This window comes from Heliconius melpomene, chromosome 17 (genome assembly GCF_056956725.1).
Source record: "Heliconius melpomene rosina isolate 202511_hmr_F chromosome 17, ASM5695672v1, whole genome shotgun sequence".
In the NCBI taxonomy this organism is placed as follows: domain Eukaryota; kingdom Metazoa; phylum Arthropoda; class Insecta; order Lepidoptera; family Nymphalidae; genus Heliconius; species Heliconius melpomene.
In genome coordinates, this window is record NC_140405.1 from 10962243 (window position 1) to 10977097 (window position 14855).

The 14855-nt window shown below is 36.8% G+C and overlaps 2 protein-coding genes across 2 annotated transcripts; one reads left to right on the forward strand and one right to left on the reverse strand.

The window, feature by feature from the left end:
* Nucleotides 1–61: 61 nt before the first annotated feature.
* Nucleotides 62–3755, reverse strand: LOC146530259 (E3 ubiquitin-protein ligase TM129). Its single transcript, XM_085201227.1, has 5 exons — nucleotides 3153–3755; nucleotides 2859–2988; nucleotides 2068–2322; nucleotides 1523–1641; nucleotides 62–1092 (listed from the first exon to the last, which is right to left on the reverse strand). Exons 1-5 carry the CDS (start codon nucleotides 3566–3568, stop codon nucleotides 939–941), a joined length of 1074 nt encoding a protein of 357 aa, XP_085057353.1. The 5' UTR covers nucleotides 3569–3755; the 3' UTR covers nucleotides 62–938.
* A 1724-nt stretch (nucleotides 3756–5479) lies between these two features.
* Nucleotides 5480–14471, forward strand: betaCOP (coatomer subunit beta). The gene is made up of 12 exons (XM_085201239.1): nucleotides 5480–5648; nucleotides 6064–6158; nucleotides 6552–6781; nucleotides 7245–7414; nucleotides 8161–8368; nucleotides 8947–10030; nucleotides 10556–10918; nucleotides 11547–11795; nucleotides 12250–12395; nucleotides 12821–12910; nucleotides 13171–13323; nucleotides 13732–14471. Exons 2-12 carry the CDS (start codon nucleotides 6068–6070, stop codon nucleotides 13822–13824), a joined length of 2877 nt encoding a protein of 958 aa, XP_085057365.1. The 5' UTR covers nucleotides 5480–5648; nucleotides 6064–6067; the 3' UTR covers nucleotides 13825–14471.
* Nucleotides 14472–14855: the final 384 nt, after the last annotated feature.

Below are 14855 nucleotides of genomic sequence, written 5' to 3' on the forward strand. Positions count from 1 at the left end.
TTTTTTACAAATTATTAAAATAAAAAAGAATTAAAACAATTTTACCAAAGTAAACACAAGATTCCAAATTGTCAACAATTTTATTTTACAAATAAAAATATTTAAATTACTATCTAAAAATAAAATAATAAAAGTACTCAAAAATACCTTTTTTTCTTTTTTGATGTAGCATTGCATTTTTTATTATTTTTGGCTACACATTTGTGACTACAATAATATAGAAATTAGAGTATAGTTTTATTTATATGTATATTTTATACCATTACATAATAGTCATACTAAAACATAGCGTTAACAGTATCTTTTTCGGCTTCCCGTTTTTTTGCGCTCAAAGAATATAGAGAGAGTCTAGTATCACGACTCTTTTCACGTTGTCAGTACCAATTCGAGACCTAGTGTTGGCAGAACCCAACATCGAGATTTGCCTTGCCAGATTAAATCCACTAAGCGGAGATCAAATCCACAATCACCTCGTTTACAACTAGATTCTATCCCATTGCACCACAATGACTTTATATATACAATAGTAATAATATGTATATGGAGATTTTACTTTTATATGAAATCTTAACAAGTGCCATATAAATCTGTGTCAACACCTTCATCACATCACATCACTATCACGCAAGTACAGCTGTGAAGAGTACAGCGGCCATCACTGTCACACAAGCACAGACAGACGTGAGGCACCTATGCCACCACTATCATTCAAGTACAGTACGATTGACGAGCCGTAGCCGCCGTGAAGTTAGGCTTTCTAATTTTGCAGATTGTTCACTCAGGAAGAAAATAATCAAAAGTTAAAAAAACCTAAAATCGAACCAGCCCAGTCGTCTGTAGCTAACTTCAGGGCGGCTACAGGGCATTAGTCATCACTACCCGACGGACACTATGTAACACATTTCAGCCACCACCACACGGACACACGTGGGCCACCACTACTGGGCGGGCATCCTGGCGGGGCACACGTCCAGCATACAGAAGGCGGCGCGGCAGACAGGGCAGGAACCGCGCGTGGCGAGCCAGGAGGCGGGTGCGCCGGGGGCCCGCGTGGCCCACCAACGCGCCATACACGCGCAGCACCATAGCACTCTGTATATTACAATGATATATTTAATATTTTTTCGCTCTCGCTTTGCCGTTACAACAGCGAGGAAATAACGAATTCCGCACTCAACACGTAATGCTTCAAGAATTCAGCGGAAAGGGGAACGGAAGTGTCTACTTAAGTCTAGTGTTTACGGAAGACTAAATTTAGAGGTTAGGTTTGGATGTAAAGCTAATAAACATATCTGCTGGAGGGATTCCTGCCAGCAGTGCCGCCGCTCCACATCAGTCGCGGACGCAGACACCACGCCAGATTATTTTTTCGAGTCTCGGGAGAATTCATTGTTATTTTTGCTTGCTCCGGTAACAAGAAAATGTGCAGCGCAAATTAGACAGAAAGTGGAGAATAGAGTGACATCAAGTTCATTCAGTCCACCCGGCTATACAGTAAAAAGTGTGAGGCTGCTTTTATTACCTGCAATTACATTGTTGACACGGGGGTGGTCCTTCTTCATTAATAGGTTGAGCTACGCAACGTTTATTTATTTTAACATCTGCAGTATTTTGCATGCATCCTATGCAAAGTTCCAATTCCTAAAAAAATGTTTTGTAGTAAGTGCTTTTCATTTCCTTATCACTAGCTTTAAGAGTGTTGTGTAATAATTATTAAAAAATAATTATTAAAATTATCGTTGTAAAATAAAATGCCATTTGTTAAGAACGACGCACGCAGCAATAAACCTATCATAGCGACACCGCCACACACGCTTCATTCCGAAATAGAGTCGTAGGTATTCGCAGCAAAGTTCAAAATTACCTTTAGTAGTATTTTTGTATTTATATTTATGTATGTTATTGTTTACAGTACCTAGTAGTAAATGCGTCACACGAAATATAGGTATGACGGCCTCATACAATGGCCTCATAAAATTTACATTATAAATAAACATTATTTTTAAAAAAATATATGTTCTATCTAATTTGAAGTAACAAAGTGGCAATAAAAAATCTCTTAGTTACCTGATCCACATAATAAACAGGATTCTGTTCAACATATTGTTTAAAAACAGTTACAAATCGTTCAACCAAAGTGGGCAACAGCGAAATATGTTCCGGCACTCGGATTGGACGATCCAGCCTCGGCTGTAAGTCCCTTAGAGAAACTGTGGATATTCTAAATGTAAATTTTTTAATCTCATCACGTGCTGGTATAGCTTCAATATTCACATATTGGACTTCATCTTCACCTGATGTGGAAAAGCTGTGGCTGTCAGTCTGAAATAAATATTAGTTACTTAGTATTTCTATTCTTTTACTCAATGAAAATCAGATGTCTTTACTCTATAAATAAATAAAACTGGACAATCGCAAGTCGGGCTTGGAGCACTCCATACGAAAATTAGAGGTCTCAAGCTTTTTTCTGAAATTCGGGCTTAGCTTAGCCAAACCCTTTCATCTGAAACCTCACTTGAACTAGTGGCTTTAATAGTAAATTTTGTGCCTTTTTTAAGGCTATTATTTTTTAGGATTTAATCACAATAGTATAGTTCTCACATTTTCTCCTAAATTAGTACTATCTGTAGATGATAGTTGCCAAATTTCAAAATTCTATTTTAACCAGAGTACTCTATTATTTAATTTTGATTCCCTTTATAGTGTCCAAATACACATTTTTTCTTATTTAAGGCTGCTATTGTTTAGGATTTAATCACAAATGTATAGTTTTCAGATTATTTACTAAACTAATACTACCTGTACATGCTAGCTGCCAAATTAAAAAATATATATTTTAAAAAATCAATAATACTTACAGCAGTTGCAACTAGTGCACATTCACTTTGCTTTACAAGATACAGTCCATACAATGTCACTTTAATCAACCATGTCTCAGTAGCAACAAACTTGCTATTAGTATTTAAAGGTATAGACACTTTATCTACACTGTAAAAGTAAGTTCAAATATTAATTATTAAGCTAAATATTTTTAATTAAGGCCATTGTGGCACTGATAAGATAAATTGTGGCATTGAGTTTCCACACTCAACATTCAAAAAATATTATCTACCCAATATTTAAAAAAAACTTTATAAAGAAATGTCAAGTACCTCCTGAATTCAGTGTTAAAGTTGGAGGCGACAACTCTCCAATCACTCCCTTCAGTCACATAAGGTAGGAGAGCTTTCACTACAGGGTGCTTGTTCTTATCCCCCTCCCACCAACAACTTACTGTGTAACTCACAAATAAAGGGACAACCAGTGTGCACATAACTGCACCAACCATCCATTCCTCTCTTATACCACCACACCAAAGTGAAAAAATATATCCTAAAGGTAGTATGGAATGAATGAAGGCAGTTACAGTTATCCTTTTCATATGATAACCTATGAAATTCACATTTTCTGATCCAAGATAGTTATCCAAAAGTTGTGGTATCGTAAATCCGGCAGAAACGAACTCGGTAGGCGGATAAATAATGCAAAACGTAAAAAGTATATAAAAAAGTGTGATTAAAACATCCATTTTTATACTGTTTTTAAAATAAAAGAACTTATAACTTATGTTATTTTATGTAATGCTATATTGCACATAAGAATAGTGAAGACAACAAATTCTAACGATCTTAATATTTTGTTTATTTATTTATTTTGATAGTAACGGACGAACACGTCCTTCCAATGTCCAGTTTTTATTTTTGACATTGACATTTCCTGCGTAGTCAAGATCACAGAATGTCAAAATAAATAATCTTACCTATAAAATATCCTTAAATCAAAATTATCTGTGCAGCCAAGCCATCTAATCTACACAACTAAACCTTCTACTCTAAGAGTTTTGTTTGAAACCTTCATATAAAATATTTATTACTTTCATTATAAATTCAATTATATTAGAAATTATAAATACCATTACTACTCGATACATCTTTAATAAATCCATAATTAATGCGTGTCGTGCTATGCTGTACGGCGCAAGTGTATGACTGTAAATGCGACTAATTGTAGGTTCGATCCCCACTCGGGGAAATGAATATATTAAAAATTAAATGAAATCAGCTTCACGTTGTATCCCACACACAGCAGGGCACTCTCGAACACACACGGCAGGCAGAGGGAACCTAGTTTAAAGACAATCAGTTCCCCACTTTCTGCCAAATTTGGATTCATTGCGTGTTGAATGTCCATAATTATACAGGGTGGAATTGTCAGCGCCACTTTAAATGAAACCACAGTTTTAACTACTCTATAAAAGCCTAATATAATTCGGAAAAAAAATAATTCTCAAAAATGAAAAAGTTTTTTTTTCAAACAAAATAAATAATAAAATTATCGTTTTAAAATATAACGCTATTTGTAAAATATAACATAGGCACGCACACACTTACCTGTCAAAGCGACAACGTCGCATACGTATGTGTGCGTGACACGAAATACAGGTATGGATAAAAATCGTGAAATGAAAAAAAATCCTACGTCCAAACGGATATTTTTAATTCTGGGTTTGAAATATTTTACCCTATTTTTTTTTTATGGTAAAAGGACAAGGCAAACGAGCGTTAGGGTCACCTGATGGTGATCACCGCCGCCCACGACCCCGTGCAGCACCAGAGGAGCTACAGGTGCGTTGCCGGCCTTTGAGGTGGAGATAGACGCGCTTTTTAAAGGTACCCATAACGTACCGACCTGGAAACACTGCCGCGGGTAGACCGTTCCACAGTTCGGTGGAGCGTGGAAGGAAGTTTCTACGAAACCGCACAGTAGTGGAGTGCCACGTATCCAGATGGTGTGGATGATATTTAAGTTTGTGACGTGCTGTGCGGTTAGAAAATTCGGCGGCAGGTAACAGGTCAAATAGTTCTTCAGAACACTCACCATGATAAATGCGATAGAGAACGCACAGTGAGGAGACGTCTCTACGCAGAGCCAAAGTGTCAAGCCTTTCACAGCTTACTGGGTCCTTAATGATTCGAACAGCTCTACGTTGTATGCGATCAAATATATGCAGTTTCAGTTAAAGAAGCGCTGCCTCTTCCACCCTGTATATGTTGATGGGATGAATGCCGTAGGTCCGGTGAATTTTTTGCTTGGCTTAACCGGTTCACACTACTTCATGACATTAATGTTGGATTTTTATGACTTCAAATAATAAACTCTATTTTTAAAAGGTTTTTTTTTTTATTTTACTTTTAGTTAACACCCGCACAAATATAAAATTCAATCTAAGCCTGGTGAACTGTACCCACTTGTAGCTCCAAATTCCACATGAGAAAATATTGAATATTTTAAAATTTTTGTAGACCTTATAATTTTTGTAATAAATGTTGGGAGTAAAATATTTAAATATTTTAGTCACCGCAGGTTTTTTATTTATGAATAAAAATAAGACAACACGGAAATTAAATTTCTGAAATGAAAATTTAAATGTCAATGGTGTTGTCACAAATGACATGTCATGTTTGATGTGGACACGTATTTGATTGTATTATTTTCAAAATTAAGTTATATTACGGCAGAATTATCGACTAATAATTGGTTAAATATTTAATAAATATATATAATAATATATGATAGTCTTATAGACACTTGTGACGTGCATATTTAAGGTAAATTTTACTTAAAGCCGGATCACACAGTGAAGTATGCGATAAGTAATTTATTAAAAACTACAATTTTAATTCGTATAGAGTTATAAAAGTATTTTCTTAAACTCACAACCAACAAACCATTATAAGCTGTTTTAATTAATCTATAAGAGGGTTAAAACTTGCTTCCATACTTGGTGTATTCATATCAACTATACTTACATTTTACCTGTGTTTCACATTAATAGCAAAGTTGCGCAAGATACTTATTATATATTCGTTTTTCTAATAATATAATAATGTATATTAATGGTTAGGTTTGTAATTTTAAATAAATTTTAATCCATATTACATATCCAATAGGTTAGGTACATATTTTTATTTTTGAAAGGCTTATAAGTTTTATGAAAAAAATATTTAATATTTTTTATTTTAGAATCATGGCGGGTGTAGAGCAACCATGCTATACTCTTATCAATTTCCCCACTGACTCAGAGCCCCATAATGAAATGCAACTTAAGCTTGATCTTGGTAAGTGATAATAATATAAAAACAAATACATTTTCGGCCATCAAGGCACAAGCGCTGGTGTCACCACGCAATGGTTCAATCCGTTGTGGGAATCTATTATTAGACATTCATTTTCCCACTAAAACTCTAAGTGCAGTGTTTGTGTGTTGTTTCTCAACATACAATATGTTGAATTTAAAAGAGAATTAAACAGAGTGCCTTGACACTTTTCCTCTGACTACCCTAATATGCAGTGTTAAGATAAAATAAAAAAAAATCTGAATCTCTTAATCTTGAATCAACTAAATATACATTCATATTGTTGTTAAGATCTTGATTTCACTTTGTTATTTTTCTTTAATTTTTACTTTTGTGTAATTCTATGTATGCTTAGTAATTTAAAATTTTAAACAGAAAAAGGGGACATCAAAAAAAAGATTGAAGCTCTAAAGAAAACAATTAGCATTATACTCTCTGGGGAAAAGATCCCTGGACTTTTGATGATTATAATTAGATTTGTGCTGCCATTGCAAGATCATACTATTAAGAAATTGTTGTTAATTTTCTGGGAAATTGTACCTAAAACCACCGCTGATGGTAAACTGATGCAAGAGATGATTCTTGTCTGTGATGCTTATAGAAAGGTAATTTTGTTCTATATTGTTTCATAATTTATTTGAGGCTTGTTGTTGTGCAGATGCACAAGTGTAGGACTGTTGTGCAAGGCAGGTTGTGGGTTTGATTCCCACTTAAGGAAATGAAATATTTAATATGTTGATTTGCTCGCTCTGGTAAAAAGACAATGCATAATGTTGATTTCCACCTCTTAAAATGCAATGTTTCCATAATTCAGAAAAAAGTGAGGAACAGAAGTCTCTTTATGACAGAGAAGTATCTTAACACTAGGTTCTTAGGTTCATTCTTCATAATTGAACACAATATGAGGTTTAGATAGCTATCTTGGTATTAGATTCTCTGTTTATTCTGATAGAGCACTTGACTATTTTGGTGGAATGCTTACATATGTGATATGCTCACATTTATAGGCAGACTGTGTGCTACAATGGCTCTCAATATTATAAATATTCATTTATCTTTCTTTCCAAGGACTTACAACATCCAAATGAGTTCATCCGTGGTTCAACACTGCGGTTTTTGTGTAAATTGAAGGAGCCGGAGCTGCTGGAGCCCCTAATGCCAGCGATCCGAGCGTGCTTAGAGCACCGCCACTCTTATGTCAGGAGGAATGCTGTTTTAGCTATATTTACTATATATCGGTATGTGTTTTTCTCTTTCTTTATCTTTTAACATTTTTGTTTTTTGATTAGTAATAAGTTGCAGTATGGCCGCTCTGAAGTAAGCAACAGATGGCTGTGCAAAATTGACTTGAGGATTTTTTCACTTTTGATTATTTACTTCTAGAGTAGTAGAGTCTAATGTACAAAAAGTTTAGTACATATTGACCGTACTATACATATCACTCAGAAATACATGGAAAACATTTTTTTGAGTATATCTTGCGAGTTATTATTTGGAATTAAAACAAAATTAAAATTTGTATAGTATTTAATTTGTGTAAAAATATACTACTCTGTTGTAATATTAAGCATCGTTAGAGAGTACCACCTCTTAACAAAATTTTATGCCTTTTTTATTTTGGGATTACGCTGTATCTGGTACATAGTAAATGAAGCAGAGGGAACTTGGGAATCTAGTGTTAAGACCATCCATTTGGCACTTACTCCATGAAGCATTGCATGCTTTGCCTTGTTACCAGAGTGAAGAATCAATCAGCTTCACCTTGTATCCTGACACAGCAGGGTAGGCAGAGGGAACCTAGTGTTAAGACACTCCATTCCCCACTTTCTGCCAATTTCTGGACGCATTGCGTGTTGAATGGCGGAACACTGCACACTGCGATTTTGCCTTGACACCTGAGTGAAGAAATGAAGATATAAATATTTGAACATAAACATTTCAATAAATATTTCAAGAAAATGAATTGAATTGTCTCTTGTCTCAGGAACTTTGAATTCCTTATCCCGGATGCCCCAGAACTAATTGGCACTTTCCTAGAAGGTGAACAGGATATGTCTTGCAAGCGCAACGCGTTCCTAATGCTCTTACATGCGGAACAAGAACGAGCTCTGGCCTATCTGGCTGATAGGTTGGACCATGTACATGGATTTGGTGATATACTGCAATTGGTTATTGTGGAGCTTATTTATAAGGTTAGTGGTAATTTTATTAGTGTTTTTGATGATATAATTATTACAGGTGTGTTACGGAGGTTTTAACGGAACCGGAGTTGGGAGGCAAAATATAGATGTGATGTGTTAAGATTGTTATATATGTGCTTATAAAAATACAACTAGTTTTTGATAATTAATATAATCATGACAAATCAAAGTTATAAAGGACTCCAAGAATGGTAAATTATATTTGTTAAACAAAATGCTTTGCAGCTTTGTCTCCATCAAATTTATTGTGAAATTTGTGAATCTCATTTAATCAACCAACACTGAAAATATGTGACGTCGTATACTTTTCTTCTATTTTACATGAGATTTTTTGAGATATTTTCTTAAACCTTATCTTTTACATTTTTCGAACTTCTTTTCTTTCTTTCATTATAATTGAAAAAATATTGTATGACAATCATTATATTCCTATTGTTTAAATATCTTAAAAAAATGTATATTTACAAAAAAACCTATTTTATATTGTTTTAAATTGTCACATATTTTATTTAAAAAGGGCTCAATCTTATATTTTATGTTATTGTGACCTGCTAATGTGTAATATTCAGGTGTGCCACACCAACCCATCGGAGCGGTCGCGCTTCATCCGCACCGTGTACGGCCTCCTAAACGCGCCCAGCGCTGCCGTGCGCTACGAGGCGGCCGGTACGCTCGTGACGCTGTCCGCCGCGCCCGCCGCCGTCAAGGCCGCCGCCGCCGCCTACATCGACCTCGTCGCCAAGGAGAGCGACAACAACGTGAAGCTCATCGTGCTCGGCAAGCTGCGCCGCCTGCGTGCTGCCTCAGGGGAGGCTGGCGCGCGCGCACTGCCGGATCTCGCCATGGACGTGCTGCGCGCGCTCGCCGCTTCCGACCTTGACGTGCGCCGACACACACTGCACCTCGCGCTAGAGCTGGCGGCGCCGCGCCACGCACTCGAGCTGGTGGCCACGCTGCGCAAGGAGGCGGCACGCGCGGCGCTGGCCGACCACGACGACGCGGCGCGCTACCGCCAGCTGTTGGTGCGCGCGCTGCACCGAGCCGCCGCCAAGTTCCCCGATGCCGCGCCCGCGGTCGCGCCCGCGCTGCTGGACTTGCTGGGCGACGGCGCCGCGCCCGCCGCTCTCGACGTGCTGCTGTTCTTGCGCCATGTGCTGGTGGCGGCGCCGCACCTGCGCGCGCTCGTTTTCGCGGGGCTGCTGCGCGCGCTGCCCGGCCTGCGTGCCGCGCCAGTCGCGCGCTCTGCGCTGTGGCTGGTGGCGGAGTTCGCGGACACCGAGGACGCGGCCCGCGACGCGCTGGACGTGCTGGAGAGCGCGCTGCCAGCGCCCTCCCCCTTCTCCGCCGAGCCCGAGTCCACGCCTGCGCCCGCGCCCGCCGCCGACAAGGAGGCGCCGGCGCGCCAACTCGTGACTAGCGACGGCACCTACGCGACGCAGTCGGCTTTCAACCTACCGGCGGCGGCAGGAGGCGCGAGTGCGGGAGGCGCGTCCGGCGCGGGTCTGGGCGGCGCGCTGCGTGACAGTGACGGGTTCACGGCGGCGTGCGCGAGCTCGGCGCTCGCCAAGCTGGCTCTGCGCGGAGGTCCCGCGCACGCCAATCGTGCATTGCATCTTGCCGCACGCTTGCTCGCCTATTGCAAGTCTGCTAAAGGTAGGCAAGAATTTCTTAAAACCATAATTTATGCATTATTGTCTATTTATTAAGTTAATAAACAAAATATTTGTAATGTGCGATTATGGCATAGTACCATAATGATTGAGGCCCAGTCGCGGCGCAGTGGCATGACTGTATGCACGACAGATTATGATTTTGATTCCTAAATGAAGAAAAATCTCGAAATGAAATGTCGAGATAAAGGACAGTCTTAAAATCCGTACGTAGCAATAAATCGGACCAGTAGATCCAGAGATCTTAGCGCTTAAACAAACAAACAGACAGACAAAAAACAAACTCTTCCCCATTATTATATTAGTATAGATAAAGATAAAATAAAAAAGCTAAAAATTAAGGGAGTATTTCAAAATTTTATTAGGAATATCCAAATTATTAACACAAATAACATGTATCAACATAATTATCACCGAAAAATAACAATTATGTATGTCCTAGTAATCGATAAAGTGAGAAAAGAAAAAAAATATATTACTACAACATACATATTTACAAAATGTACAGAAAGCGCCAACTCGCTGACAGCGGATGACCTGGAGCACGCGGCGATGTGTCTCCGCGCGGCCGCCACGCGCCCCCCCGTTGCTATACAACTGCTGGACCAGTCTCGTGCTGCACTAACAGCATTACTGGCACTACCTGAGCGCGCCGCCCCCGACCTACTGGCCGACACCGAGATAGACACACCTCCACCACCACCCCGTGCTGTTGCTGTTGAACAAGGAATCAACTTTGCTGCTCTATCTGGAACGAGTGGTGGTGCAGCGTCAGCACATAGAGATGAGCTGGAGTTGTCTTTGTCTAAGGCGCTGCAAGGTCGAAGCACTAGTACTGGTTCAAAATTGTCTAAAGTCACTCAACTAACAGGTAAGCTTGGGGAGAAGTGATATTCTTGAGTGATTAAATTTATTGTTTTTAGTAACCTATACAGATATTAAAACTATAAGTCATCACAATCTTTACATGGAAGAAAGATGAGGAAATCTATTATTGGAAGGAATTATTGCTGTAATGCAACTCAAAACAATGTTTTTTTATATGTATGAATGTTTAATATAATAATATTATTATATCACAAAAGTACTTCATATGAGAAAATAAATAATTGTAGTTTTTATATTGAAAAGTACAATTGTTCAATCTGTTGTCAGCTCTTCTCAAAACTGTCCTCCAAGTCAGTGGTAGCGACTAGTTCATTTGACGATTCAAATGCTTGCTTATCTATTTTATTATGGACTAATTTAAATTATGCAGTCATAGTGGCTCAATAGGATAATTGGGTTGGTTGTGGGTTCGCGATTACCATTCCCTAGAATAAATAATTTTTTTCCAAGCACTAGTAAGATAACATTGTTTCGCGACACGCGTGTGGCATATAGTGATTGATGTATACTTGAAAAAAATATTCAAATTTGAATGCAATATTTTATTATCAGAAACTTTTTGGTATGTGTGTGTTTAGTTAATATGTATACTAAATTATATAAACACACAGGGTTCTCGGATCCAGTATACGCAGAAGCTTTAGTATCAGTCCATCAATATGATGTAGTGCTAGATGTGCTAGTAGTGAACCAAACGGACGACACACTGCAACATTGTACCCTGGAACTGGCCACCTTGGGTGAGCTCCGGCTGGTGGAGAGGCCGGCGGGAGTCGTGCTTGCGCCTCGTGACTTCACCACTATAAGAGCCCATGTTAAGGTTGCGTCAACGGAAAATGGGATCATATTTGGAAATATTGGTAAGCTCTTTTTATCTCTATGTAGTTTTATAATAATATTTTGTATTATAGCTCGTGATTAAATCAATATTTTTTGTAGAAATTTCCTGTTAACAAAATACTATAATTGGTGTTTAAAAAATTAGACTTTCATGCCTTTATCCGAACATTCCGAGCAGAACAGAAAAAAGGGAATAATATAGTCATATAATATAGTTTCCTTCTGTTTGTCATTATGTATAATATTAATTAAAATATGCCGAATATAAAATGAGCCAGTAACTCGAATACTAGAACAGAATTGTAACACTTTGATTTAAATATTTTCATATCTCTGCTTCAGTAGACAAAGCATGTTGTTAAATTCCGACACTCAAAGCGCAATGTCTCGAAAATTGGACAGTGCATGTTTAACAGTGTCTTAACCATTAATTACGAGATACAGCGCGAAGCTAAAATAAACATATGTTTACAGTGTACGAAGTGTCAGGTGCTTCAATGGATCGCGGCGTGGTAGTGTTAAACGATATACATATAGACATTGTGGACTATATACAGCCCGCGGCCTGTAGCGATGCGGACTTTAGACACATGTGGGCCGAGTTTGAATGGGAGAATAAGGTAAATTAATTAAGTTAATAACACTTGCTTTTGTCTTCATTGTTCATTTGTTGGTACTTAAATTGATCAATATAATCGAACAATTTTATACTTTTGAAAACACTCAATAAGAAACCAAATACAGTGCTCCTTACATGAAAAATACCAAATAACGGAATATGTTATTGGGGTTCTGTGGAGAGGCAATTTCTGCTAGCCATCTTCCATTACAACTTCTTAGTCGAAGTCGGAAGATTCATATTAATCGGAAATTCGGAAATTCCGACCCATAACGGAAGCTGAAGCTCTGTAACTTCCATTATTTTGAATTCTCTCTTTTTTCACTTTAAACAAAAAAAATACGTATCACTTTTAAAATAACATAATAAATAGATTTTAAAGTCTATTAAATTATTTTTTATATAATTGTAATGTCCTTTTTTCAGGTATCTGTGAACACAAACATCACAGACTTGCGCGACTATCTGCAGCATCTTCTCGCCTCTACCAACATGAAGTGTCTCACGCCAGATAAGGTTACTTAATTTTATAGACTTTTTTTGTAAATGTCATAACATATTATTTACATTTCAAATGTATTGGATTTATAGAAAAAATATTTTCTAATTTCTTAAGAAAATGTTTTAGTTTGTTAATTTAACATAGAATAAAAAAGAATTTGACATTATATTAAAATATTTTTCAATTCAAAACAATGGCTACTGGGTTTAACATGTGTAACTAAACAAACTTCATTTTTATAATATTAGTAAATATTTGTCATATCTGTGTGCAGGCGCTGTCTGGTCAGTGCGGGTTCATGGCGGCCAATCTGTACGCGCGCAGTATCTTCGGAGAAGACGCCCTCGCTAACCTCAGCATAGAGACGCCCCTGCAGCGGCCCGGCGCGCCCGTTGTCGGACACGTGCGCATACGCGCCAAGACACAGGTATGCGCTCACACAAACTCACACGTACTCATACTCACGAGCACACACTATTATATGTACTATATTATAGTAGATTTAAATGAACAAACAACGTTCTAGGGCCATGATGAGATAGTTACATTTGAAATTTGTAAATATATGTATTAAATAAGGCGAAAGGAGTTGACTGTAAACGTGACATGACATAAAATAAATAATTTTCACTAATAAGCTCTGGTAACAAGACAAAGCGGGGCGTATTGACCCGCCTATCAAGACCCGATGTCTTAAAAATTACACCAGAAAGTGAGGAACAGAATGTCTTAATGCTAGTCTTGTCTTAATCATACCCTGCTATGCTGGAAAAAACGTATAACTGCTATTAAATGTATCATTACACAATGTTAAAATATTTAATTTTTTTTATAGGGCATGGCGTTAAGTCTAGGGGACAAAATCAACATGATGCACAAGTCTCCGCCGCAAAAACCACCAGCTGAACCAATAAGCGCCGCCGCATAGGTACTTTAAAATAATTATAAATGTTATAATATTCCTTGTTTTGATGCTATATTTATTTTTTTTTAAATGTATTAATTAGTCAATAAAAAAATATAGAATCATCCTTTCTCATTGTCGGTAAATAAATTTGATTTTTCACTTAACTTATTTATATCTATATAATAATCTTTCGTTACTTTTTCCACTGGAGCATTAAAAATATTTTTTTTTATCGAAACATATTTAAGGTTTTTTCTTCATTATCAAAACAAGGCTAACTTTAGTATATAGATGTAGTTTCGTAATATCCATTATAATATTTTAATAGTTATTATATTTAGTTTTTAACTTTGACGTGGCTGTTTATTATGTATATCTTTAGCATATTACAAATATCAAACAAGAAATTCCTTTTATTATCTGTATTTAATATCTTATTATAGACAGTAAACATAAATTATAATAGTAAAACAGAGGTACGCATAGGCCATCCTGCCACTATAGAATAGCATCTGACCGTAAATGCGACGGTTGTGGATTTGATGTCCACTCAGAGGAATGATTGTATCTTTTTTAAGTAAAAAGATAAAACTATTGGAGCAGCCATTTCCTAATATTGTGTAATGAAATTCAATTTTTATTATAATAAACATAATTTTGAATATATATTTATGTTGTATTATTATTATTATTATTTGTTTATTCTTTTAGTTTCATTGAATATTTTATAAGGAATCATACAGAGCATTAACTATACTTACCGATGGTTTCATACATAAAAGTAATATATAAAATCAAAAGTAATTTTCACTAAAATCATCTATATATTAAGGTCATAAGATGGAGTTAGTCAATATATCAATTCAAATACTTTTCTTATATTAACTCAAAATAACAGTTTGTTAAATACATAGAACAACAAATTGAAGGCTTTGTAGGTACAGAATATACGCAAGAGAAATATATTATACATAAAATAAGCTTATATTGTTAAAAATAAACTTATTTTTATTAGTACCTTTATAATATAGAGGTATGTATCTTATGGTGCA

Bases quoted from the DNA above. Each gene is read 5' to 3' on its own strand.
- LOC146530259 (XM_085201227.1), bottom strand. From the start codon at position 3,568: ATGGATGTTTTAATCACACTTTTTTATATACTTTTTACGTTTTGCATT. The intron at 2,989-3,152 runs GTACTTGACATT...TTACTTTTACAG, and splicing joins TTTAACACTGAATTCAGGAG to TGTAGATAAAGTGTCTATAC. The intron at 2,323-2,858 runs GTAAGTATTATT...TATTTATTTCAG, and splicing joins GTGCACTAGTTGCAACTGCT to ACTGACAGCCACAGCTTTTC.
- betaCOP (XM_085201239.1), top strand. From the start codon at position 6,068: ATGGCGGGTGTAGAGCAACCATGCTATACTCTTATCAATTTCCCCACT. The intron at 7,415-8,160 runs GTATGTGTTTTT...CTCTTGTCTCAG, and splicing joins GCTATATTTACTATATATCG to GAACTTTGAATTCCTTATCC. The intron at 8,369-8,946 runs GTTAGTGGTAAT...TGTAATATTCAG, and splicing joins TTGTGGAGCTTATTTATAAG to GTGTGCCACACCAACCCATC.